The sequence below is a fragment of the Symphodus melops genome (assembly GCF_947650265.1).
Source record: "Symphodus melops genome assembly, chromosome: 4".
In the NCBI taxonomy this organism is placed as follows: domain Eukaryota; kingdom Metazoa; phylum Chordata; class Actinopteri; order Labriformes; family Labridae; genus Symphodus; species Symphodus melops.
This window is the reverse complement of record NC_136694.1, coordinates 12,992,311-13,003,576: the sequence shown is the minus strand read 5'-3', so window position 1 is coordinate 13,003,576 and position 11,266 is coordinate 12,992,311. Positions and strand designations below refer to the sequence as shown.

The 11,266-nt window shown below is 42.5% G+C and overlaps 1 protein-coding gene across 1 annotated transcript; it reads right to left on the bottom strand.

Moving 5' to 3' along the window:
* Positions 1-2,915: 2,915 nt before the first annotated feature.
* Positions 2,916-5,124, bottom strand: LOC306822821 (uncharacterized protein). Its single transcript, XM_079342061.1, has 2 exons — positions 3,811-5,124; positions 2,916-3,768 (listed from the first exon to the last, which is right to left on the bottom strand). Exons 1-2 carry the CDS (start codon positions 4,747-4,749, stop codon positions 3,124-3,126), a joined length of 1,584 nt encoding a protein of 527 aa, XP_079198187.1. The 5' UTR covers positions 4,750-5,124; the 3' UTR covers positions 2,916-3,123.
* Positions 5,125-11,266: the final 6,142 nt, after the last annotated feature.

The window sequence follows — 11,266 nt, the reverse complement described above, 5'->3', positions numbered from 1 at the left end:
TGTTCGTATTTTCAAAATCTAACCACATGATAAATAGAGCGGATGTAAGAAAGCCAATTGCAAGTTGATTAAGTCATAGCTACACTTAAACTCATACTACTATGACAGTCCCGTCCAACACAACTTCTTGGAGGCTGTATTCTTCACTTTTTCTTCAGCTTCTCTTGAATTGTGTTCATTTACTTAACCCTCATCTTATTTCTGACATGAAATAATGTCAAATACAGATTTTAATCTTGTACCATCTCTTTCACATAGGCTCATTATTTATCAAATTAGAAATCCTCGTCATTTCACTTTTACTTGGATAATGACTATGATTCCTCTATGCTCAATAAAATAAACTATCAATGGTTTATAGTTCTTGTTTTTGTTGTTGTCAGTGTTGTGACTATGTGCTCTTCTAACAATCAGGTGTTATACTTCAAGTCACACCTACACTTTGACTCACTGTTGTCAGGAAGACGATCTCAGTAATTAATGCCAGCATTCACACGCATTCATACTGGGCAAGTGGTGGGTTAAGTGTCTTGCCCAGGGACACAACAGACATGTTTCTGCAAGAATCCCACTTGGATCATTCACATTATATCCATCAGCTTGACCCAATTAATAAATGATGTGTCCTACGGGTTGCAATGAGGTGGGCGGGTCTCAGCGGGTCACATGCTCTACTAGATCGCAACGCAGGTTATCTAGGAGCGGCAACTTGGACTTGTGTACCGGCAGGTCGCTGCTTTACATTGACAGACTGATGGTAGCATTCATAGGGCACCCCAGGAAGTGTTTCCGCAGGAGCTGGAATCGAACTCGCAACCTTGTGGTTAAGAGACGCCCTCGCTACCTGCTTAATCACTTCCATCCCAAATTGTTAAGAGTCTGTTCGTAAATTCAAAGTATCCACCCCATCCCATAAAATGCTAAAAACTTGATTAGTAGTAGAATTTAAATCAAAGTAGCCGAAAAAGAATTTGAGGATCACAATATACCTCAGCTGTGAACAAATATAAGCTCAACTTTCATCGACAATAACTCGTTTTATGTTTCTATGGAAATAGCGCTACATAAGGCTAGCTGGCTAGCAGTTCCATTCTAGCTAGCGTTAGTCTACAGCAAACAGTAAAACAGAAGTAGCTTACTAAAATGTCAAAACACTTACTTTCAATATATATGCAGGTCTCTAGACAGTGCTCGTTATATGATCCCGTTAATTATTTCCATAAGGGATTTAATGCTCCATAATTGCATAACCATCCAATGAAGACCTACAGCCGGAGTGTAAGACGCTGGTTTTAGCCGCTCTGCACTGAACACGGAAGTTTGCTAGCAGGTTAGCTAGCTAGGACGAAAAGTGCTAATAACTTTGTCATGCCGCTGTGAATGTAGTAAATGATCATTTATACAACACACGCTGCAATATATTAAGTCACCTGCACTGACAGTATAAAAACTATCGCAACAACAAAAGTCACTTTTAAGAAGAAACGATATCATTCGCAATGGATTGTGGGATGCATGGTTCTCTGATATGAGGGAGCAGCGTGGCCGTCATCTTGGATGTGTCTCTCCTGGGCTGCGTCTCACTTCCCTTATTTGCAGTCTCTTCGGTCCTCGGCCGAACCGGAAGTAGTTCCAAAGCCGCCATGTTGAGGATCGTCCCAAAGCTCTTATAGCGGACGGAGGAGAGAGGATCGAGGAGAGAGGAGGCTGATCCGAGGAGCGATGACCAAGGAGACATGAGAGCTGACTTCACGGAAGTCTTTTCACTGACAGACACACCCCCTTCTCGTATATCACTCATTGATTGGAAGCTGCAGAGGATCAGACTTCTGTGAAACTTCTCAACATGAGCAGAGTTTAATACCGGAGAAAAGACGGACATTAAAAAAACGCTAAACGGAGCGTCGGAGATTTAAACAGATCATGGACATCAGTGAGTTTGTAAAGAGTCTCATCTGTGATGAGCTGGGATTAAAAAGAGTCTGACATGAAGATTAACAACCAAATATGAAGCTATAACTTCTATAAAATCAATACATCCTTCATGTTCTGTTCATCATCCCTCAGACTGTTTGAATGTCTGAAGATGATGAGGATGACAGTTTGATGAAGAGGGAGTCCGTTTTACATTCACACTCATTTATCTTCTGAACGTTTCATCATTTAGATTCTAATCAATCCTTTTCAGTATTCCTGACACATAAATATGTTTATAAAATACAGAGTTCGTTGTTGAAATGCAGGCTAGGTTAAGTCAAAACTGTTTAATAATAATAAATTATAGACAATTCAAAATGAAATCTTTTAGTCAGTAGAACGTCTCATGTCTCTTAAGTCTCTGTGCATCTCTGGTGGGTGGGACTAAGACGCAAGTGGAGGAGACAACTCGGAGGACACTTGGTGCAAATAAGACACTTGAGATCCAGCCTGTGTGCTCACTCTCCTGAGTGCAGATAAACAGGAAGTGAGTTTGGTCCGTGGTGTTCTATATATCTATGTCCGTGGTCACTAAAACTTTAGTGACGTATCGCTCGCTGTTTTCGCGGGGGACTACTTTGATTGGTGAAAGTTGCGGGGAAAATTATTTTGATTGTACAAATTTGCAGAAAAGTTGCAGTGATTGGACAAAATTGCAAGGTCGCCCAGATATCGTGGGGATTGGTGGAATTTGCATGAATTGTTGCGATCGCAACATCGCGACTTCCTGGAGGGACTGAATAGTGATTAGCTCATGTCTCCATCCACACACACAGTTTTTGGAGTATTTAAACAAAGTTCAGCTTCCAAAGATGTTTTCTGAACAAAGTTCACATAAATGTAAAAAACCTTGTGGTTCACATTGTGTACTTTGTTTTGTTCAAAATGCATTTAGAGACATTTCTCTGTAAAAATATAGAAAGAATGCTTATTTCACAACTTCTTGAAATTATTAATCACATTTTTATTGAAATTTGTGCCAAATCTTTAATTAAGTCCGAATTTATGTGTGGGATTATACCGGAGCGTCCCGGAGAAAAAAACCCACGCAGACCCAGAGTGAACACGTCAAGTCCTGACAGGCAGAAACCAGCCGGCTTCAGACTGTCAGGACTCTACATGTCCCCACTGTGACTGCTTGGCCTGTTACAGCCGGTGTGTCGGGGCAGCTGGAGGTTGGGGAGATGATGGAGAGGCTGAGGTGGTCACATATGGAGCAGCAACTGTTTTTTTGAGATGCTTGTATTGGCGGCTACAACTTGGAGTGAAGGCCTTCTTGATCTTCCTCCATGTAGAGATCTTCTCCTGGTCGCACAGTTTTTCCTCCTCTGCTGCCCGTTTGGAGGACAGCTCCAGACTCTCCTCATGTTGAAGTCTGATCTCCTCCAGTTCCTTCTGGAGGCTTTCAGCCCTCAACCGTTGGGCCTCCTCTTGTTTTTGGAGGTCCTCTACCTTTTTCTGCATGTTGTCATTGGTCGCCTCTTGTGCTGCCAGTTTGGAGGACAGCTCCAGACTCTCCTCAAGTTGAAGCCTGGTCTCCTCCAGTTCTACCAGGAGGCTCTCAGCCCTCAACCGTTGGGCCTCCTCTTGTTTTTGGAGGTCCTCTACCTTTTTCTGCTGGTTCTCATTGGTCGCCTCTTGTGCTGCCAGTTTGGAGGACAGCTCCAGAATCTCCTTAATTTGAAGCCCGATCTCCTCCAGTTCCTTCTGGAGGCTCTCAGCCCTCAACCGTTGGGCCTCCTCTTGTTTTTGGAGGTCCTCTACCTTTTTCTGCTCGTTCTCATTGGTCGCCTCTTGTGCTGCCAGATTGGAGGACAGCTCCAGACTCTCCACATGTTGAAGCATGATCTCATCCAGATCTATCAGGAGGCTCTCAGCCCTCAAGCGTTGGGCCTCCTCTTGTTTTTGGAGGTCCTCTACCTTTTTCTGCATGTTGTCATTGGTCGCCTCTTGTGCTGCCAGTTTGGAGGACAGCTCCAGACTCTCCTCATGTTGAAGTCTGGTCTCCTCCAGTTCCTTCTGGAGGCTCTCAGCCCTCAACCGTTGGGCCTCCTCTTGTTTTTGGAGGTCCTCTACCTTTTTCTGCATGTTCTCATTGGTTGCCTCTTGTGCTGCCAGTTTGGAGGACAGCTCCAGACTCTCCTCATGTTGAAGTCTGATCTCCTCCAGTTCCTTCTGGAGGCTCTCAGCCCTCCACCACTGGGCATCCTCTTGTTTTTGGAGGTCCCCCACCTTCTTCTGCAGCTTTTCGTTGGTCGCCTGTTGTGCTGCCAGTTCGAAGGACAGCTCCAGACTCTCCTCAAGTTGAAGTCTGGTCTCCTCCAGTTCCTTATGGAGGGTCTCAGCCCTCCACCACTGGGCCTCCTCTTGTTCTTGGAGGTCCTCTACCTTTGTCTGCAGCTTCTCATTGGTCGCCTCTTGTGCTGCCAGTTTGGAGGACAGCTCCTGACACCTGCTCGTCATTTCCTCCAGCTGGTTCTTTGAGGTCAGAGTTTGCTTGGAGGTCTTGATGCCGCTGCTGAAGGATTGGTGCTTCATTTTGTCTCTCAGTGTCCTGTTCCCTTTTTCACACTCCAGCCGTCGTGACTTCTCCTTTTTCAGGTTGGTTTCCATATGATTCAGTTCGGTCCTCAGGTCTGCAACCATCTGCCAGTCCATTGGCTTTCCCAGAATTGATGGGGGATGGGGATCACCCTCGTTTTCCCAGTTCTCTTCTTCCCTCCTTTGATGGGAAGTTTGAGCTTCCCTGCGCTGGGATCTGTTGTGCTGCATGACTGTTCGTAGGTGAAACAGGGTCTTGGATGTAGTACTCTTTGTGTAACTGTTGACGAGTCTATTCGACAATGCTGTTCCTCAGAATGAGTGTGTGAACTGTTCGTCTCAGAATGAGTGTGTGAACTGTTCGTCTCAGAATGAGTGTGTGAACTGTTCGTCTCAGAATGAGTGTGTGAACTGTTCGTCTCAGAATGAGTGTGTGAACCGTTCGTCTCTGAATGAGTGTGTGAACTGTTCGTCTCAGAATGAGTGTGTGAACCGTTCGTCTCTGAATGAGTGTGTGAACTGTTCGTCTCAGAATGAGTGTGTGAACTGCTCGTCTCAGGCTGGATCCGTGAACTGAAGAGGCTTCTGGTCAGAGAATATTCTACATGGCTTTGATGTCACAAGTTCCAGAATGGCTTTGATGTCACAAGTTCCAAAATGGCTTCGATCTCTTTATTTTTCCCAAACATTCTATCACCATAACATAACATTTAGTGCTGGTTAATTCAACATGGCCGCCCCCAGCATTAACATTGGACATAACCCGACGCTGATGGCTGAAATAAAAGTACTTGTGCCTTTATCTTTTGGAGCTTACAAAGGAAACTTCATTGACACTGGTCAACGCTCCATAATGATTTAACTCGGGTTTCGAGCGCTCAGGTTTACGCAGTGCGAGCAGGTTAGGGTTAGGGTTAGGGGTGAACTTTGGTTGTACGTTGTAGGCGATACAGTCGCACAGTGTGAGATGACATCCTGATGAACAACCTGCAGTCTACTCATAACCAAAAGGACAATTTCTACTGACTAAAAGATTTCATTTTGAATTGAACTGACACATAAATATCTGTGTTTATAAAATACTCAGAGTTCGTTGTTGAAATACAGGCTCGGTTAAGTCAAAACTGTATTATTATAATAATAAACAATTCAAAATGAAATCTTTTAGTCAGTAGAAACTGTCCTTTTGCTTATGAGTAGACTGCAGGTTGTTCTTCAGGTGTTTATCAGGTAAAGAGACTAAATACTGTAACTGTGTGTGTTTGATTAGAAATAATACAGTGCTTGTTTGTGTGGACATAAACAGCTGTTAGGCTGATTGACAGCTGAACGTGATCAGCTGATGTCGCGTCATGTGACGCCGTCGAGGAAACGACGTGTCATGTCTCTTAAAGCTGATTTCCTCGGTCCTCTCTCCTCGGCTTCGTTTCCTCCGTGCATCTCTGGTGGGTGGGACTAAGACGCAAGTGGAGGAGACAACTTGTAGGACACTCGGTGCAAATAAGGGACTTGAGATCCAGCCCTAGTGTTCTATATATACAGTATCTATGGTGTCTCTGGTCCGTCCGTTCCGTATTCATTTCAATTAAGGAAGAAATGTAGTTATGATACAGGACGTTTGACACATTGAAAAATACGTGTTTTCATGCCAAAAGACTATTGCTCTAACAAAGACATATGGTAGGCTATGGCTTATTGATAAATAAATGAATTCATTTGATATTTTAGTGAAGAAACAAGTTTGATTAGTCATTGTAAACCAGCTTTCTAGTGTCAAATCAATGCACACTATTTTAACTCACATTTCCAAGTTAAGGTAACTTAATCCTATTCATACCAAATGCCTTTTCGAGTTTGGTTAACTCGAGTTTTTAAGGCAGCAATTCAACTTCAAGTTTTCAAACGAAGTAGACTAAAGTTTTACATTTCCTTATGTTGACTAGTAACATGTTTCCAAGTTTCACAATAAACATACAACTAATTTCTTCAAAAACATTTATTTTAACTTAGCATTTTTTTTTTCCACTCAGTTTTTATTGAAGTTGTTTTCATGTTGAACAGCACAAAAAAAATAAAAAAACAGTACAGGGATGCATAATAAAAGAAAAAAAAACAAAGAACAAAACAGAAAAACAAGACAGATAAGGTCAAAGAGTCATATTATTACATCAAGGTAGAAGGAGACTTGGAGGTTTAGGGATTTGTTAATTTCAGTTTGTGACCGATTCTTTAGAGAGCATTCCTTCATAAAGCCAATCTGCAACCACATATCACCGAGGATATTTCTTCTTGAATACCCATACCGTTCCTTTAACAATGCTTTAAACAGAATCGAACATCAAAGCGCAAAGAGTGCAAGTTAATCTGGAACAAAACCCAGGTCCATCAGCTGTAACCTCCGATGCACACTAGAGGAGGCTGTCGTACTCCAGGATATGTGCATTTCTGGAAATCAAACATTGTCCAGAGGGTTCACTATATTGAAATAGGTTGTCCATTTCCTCCAGTAATTACTAAATTTGTCCATAGAAACATTAAGGGAGAAAGTCAGCTTTTCCATGTTATATATTTCTGTAACAATTCTAAATCCAATCACCTTTTGTTGGAGCCTCTGAATTTAACCACCTTCTTGTTGTTGCTCTTTTACTGGCTCCCGACATTATTTTAAACAGATGCACGTCCCTGGAGTTGATGGTTGTTGTTTTTTGGATAAGGGCTTATTCTATGTGTTGTTAGTCTGTCATTAATTCATTTTTTTCTCTACACCATGATTAGTTCAAAGTTATATTTGAAGTTCTTGAAGCTCTTGAAGTTCTCGTGGAGGAAAGCGTAGAGTATGGCCTCCAGGCTACTGTCGCTGTCACCCAGTGCCACGCAAAAGAAGTAAGCAGCCTGTTGACGGCAGTGGTGGTGTCCGGCACGTCGACTGACAGCCTTAACCATGATGACGATGTGGATGGGGCTCAGGCACACCACCAAGACGCCAACCATCACCAGCACTAGGCGTGTGATCCCATGAAGGTTGCGGTCCTTTTCAGCCCATGAGCACCAGAGCGGACACTGATGATTATGACCGGTGCTACAAAGGCAAAGATGAAGACACAGATCTTCATCAGGGTGTCCCAGTAGATGTAAGGTTCAGGGAACTGTAGAACACACTCTGTAGTCCCTGTTTGAACACAGTTAGCACCAAGGATTCAGTCAGTCAATAAAACTACAGTCTTCTTTCATGCTAACAAATGCACTTTTAGCAATGAGAGTAATGCTACATTTTAACGTTTGCTGGTGGCTTATGTACTCACAACGACAATGCAAACCTGCTGATGATATCTTATTCAACATGTACTATTATGTGTACAGTGTTAGCTGTTTTAACATGCTAACATTTCAGCTATGTCAATGCTTTTACAGATACACAGAAATAAGCCAAACTCAAGTATCCTGATCGCTTCTCAAAGGAGTACAGCTGTGCCAAAAAGTTAAGCCATTATAGAAACTCATCCTGTTCCATGTAAATCCATCCAACAGTCGGGAAGACATTTGAGACACAAACAAATAATCAAACCTTGTGCTTGCCCTCTGATTCCTCCTCTGAGAGCCATGGATGTCTGAAAAATTAATAACCCCTAAAGTCAAATCTCTAACTGCAGTCAGATTGACACTACACACAGCTAGTCTCACGTCATATCTGGGTAAAGTGCACTTTGCTTATTGTCTGTGGGCCTGTTGTCAACACACACCATCTATCAGTCTGTCCCTGAAAATGAGCAATATTTCAATCTATTTTCTCAACCTGTGTCAACCAATGATTCAGGCTATAGCTTTACTAGGGCCTTGACTGGTTGGCACACGTAGCTGACCACGCTCATCATGGTCAGGGTAACGATGCTGGTGAACATCTTGCAGAAATCCATGGAGATGAAAACCTTGCACGCCAAATGGCCAGTAGCTGAGCAGATAGTCGGTGCTCTGGAAGGACATGCTGCTAGTGACCAGAGCGCCAGCCACGGCCACATGGAAGGTGTAGATGTTGGTGGCTGTTTTCATCTCGGTGTGTCTGTTGTGGAGGCAGACATGAAGAGCAGGTCGCCGTTCACCTGCTGCAGCTGTCCACTCAGCCACAGGAAACCGGCCCAACAGTAAATCTGAAAGAGAGAAGGGAGAAGAGCGTGGAGATAGATGCCATTGGAGAAGGATTCTTACACATGCCTCTAATATTAACATCTATCTTCATTTCTCTTTATTTGCCATGACTCTTGAGCAGCTCTAACCACAACATTGAAGATCATGCAGCTTTATCTCAATTTCCACTTGCTTTCTCTTAACAGCTTGAGCCTCACTGTGACCTGAATAAAGTTGAACTACAGCAACACTTGCACACAGGTCAAGCATTCCACACTACAACTCTGTACAGAGGATCAACTCACTCATCAAAACAGCCTCCAACGACACAAACAGCCCAAAAACTCCACTCCCTTCTTTCTATCTGCTTCCAACAGGCCTCATGACTTTTCTCCAATAATATCATCCTGGAAGCGGAAAGACTTAGACACTGCTGTGTTCAGGTGTTATGACTAGTCACACCTACACATTGACACACTGTTGTCAGGAAGACGATCTCTGTAATTAATGCCACCATTCATACTGGGCAAGTGGTTGGTTAAAGGGATACTTCACCCATTTGCATGAAGCTTTGTATCATTAGAAACATGGTAGTAGTGTTGAATGGTCGTGAATCCAATCCTCATTTTGCCCTGAGACGAAAAAAATATGTTTTTCTTTGCTTGAAAGTTTCTTCTTCATGTGATGCAAAAAGCGTCATATTGCGGCCTATGTTTTTAAAAATGAATCTCAAACGCGGTATCTACCACAGATGTTTCATCTCTAAAAGCGCCACACATTCATTGGGTTAATAAAATGCATTCACAATTCTTTACAAACCCCTTGCACAAGGCATGTACTGTGGTTGAGTGGAAACCATTCATGCCATGTTAACAAGCGATCCAATTTTGATCCTGACTCTTCTTAGCACCAATGTCTTGTCTACTACAAACACTACCTGTATTTATTTGTGCATAAAAATGATAAAGTATTGTAAATGTTTTTTTTATGTTTTCCCTTGTTTTAGTTTGTGAAAATGACATACTTAATGACTGTATTATTTTGCTCTCTCAGGCTTTTTCTGAGAGCTACTTGCATAGTGACTGCCTATCATATTACCCCTCAATAGAACATCATAAGCCCTGTTCTGCAAATTCAACACATTTATAGAAGGGACTGACGGTTGAGAGCATGTTTTTAAAGAACAAAAATATTGTCAAGCAATTGCGTTTTTCTTGTTGTTTGCATTGCTTCTTTCGTAGGTCTAAATGTTTAAGTCGTCTGTAAATTCACATTTTAAAGCTTTTTAAAAAAACTTGTCCCGGGAACCCCCCTTAGGGTTTGGATCCGTGTCACCTTTTCCATCCCTGATTTGGACCACTGTAAATAACAGTTTCAAGTTAAAGGTCACATGCTTTTTCTGCCTTTTTATTCTCTATGGAGTGTTTTCCATGTGTCTTGTACATAAAGAGACACGTGCACTATGTGCCCAAATTCAAAGTCTTCTCCTAGTCCTCATGTTAGAAGTAGCAGTACCCACATTTAAAGCTTGATTCCTAGCCCCCCTAAATGAAATTTGCTAGTGTGACGTCATGCCAGTGTGACGTCACTGGTCCAAGCCCATTGGCTTGTTGTAGCAAAACCATGCTCAGACTGCGCGCCTATTTGACATCCGTGCTGAGTGACTGACCTATTACAAAAGAGCGGAACTGCCGACCAATCAGATCAGACTATACCCACGTGGGGACCCTGATCATGGGGGATCAGAGCATTTCAATTCAAACACAGGCAGATGAGAGATGGCAGTACATGAAAACAGACACATTAGCGATTGTGAACGTAATTTAGTTGGCTCATAAATTAGATATCTGAACCCCAAAGAGGGCCCAAGACATTCGGTCATTTATTTTCTACAACAATAATACTCAAATGATCCCACTCATTTTTTTTAAAGTGAGAAATAATGTAGCCAAATAGTTTGGCACAGGAGAAGAAAGTAAGTTAGTGAATTTTCGGAGATATCTGGAAATGGCAAAGGTTTTATTTAACCAATCAATAAAAACATGATGGGATAAACTGTTTGATTTTGGGCCTTTTGTGGGAAGAGGAACTCCATATCAAGCGCAACCTTTTTTACAAACAGATTTGTTCTTTCATGTTTTTTTCATACACTGTTGAGACAACACACAAGTACTGTTAAAAGGATAATGTGTTTCCAATAGCTCATGTTCCTTTCTTAGAGATGATTAAAACAGGAAACTTGAAGTGAACTCAAAAGTATGTTCATCAAAGTCTTTCCCTCTCAGAGATTTTCTCCCCACCCACCCTCATTACTCCATCATGGACTGGCAAGTGGTCTCTGTGAGGGCTGAAAGGATCACTTGGTGGCATCCTATTGTGTGCTGACATCCGAACACCTCAGCATAGCCCCCCCTCCCCTGTCACATCATCAGTGAACAAAAATAACAACAGGGCTTTGTCTTACTAAAGTCCTCTATTTCAGTAGCCAAACATTTTCATGTGCACACAAATACACAAAGGCACCCTCAAGCCAGACGATGTTGCACATGTGCTTTGGATGCATCTCTTGGGGATTTTAGATAACCTCCAACTGCACATCCACAATCACTACCAAACATGGACTCAT

Excerpts from the sequence above, each read along its gene's own strand:
- LOC306822821 (XM_079342061.1), bottom strand. The coding sequence starts at position 4,749 with ATGCAGCACAACAGATCCCAGCGCAGGGAAGCTCAAACTTCCCATCAA. Across the intron at positions 3,769-3,810 it reads ATGAGATCATGCTTCAACAT|GCGACCAATGAGAACGAGCA; the intron begins GTGGAGAGTCTG and ends GCAGCACAAGAG.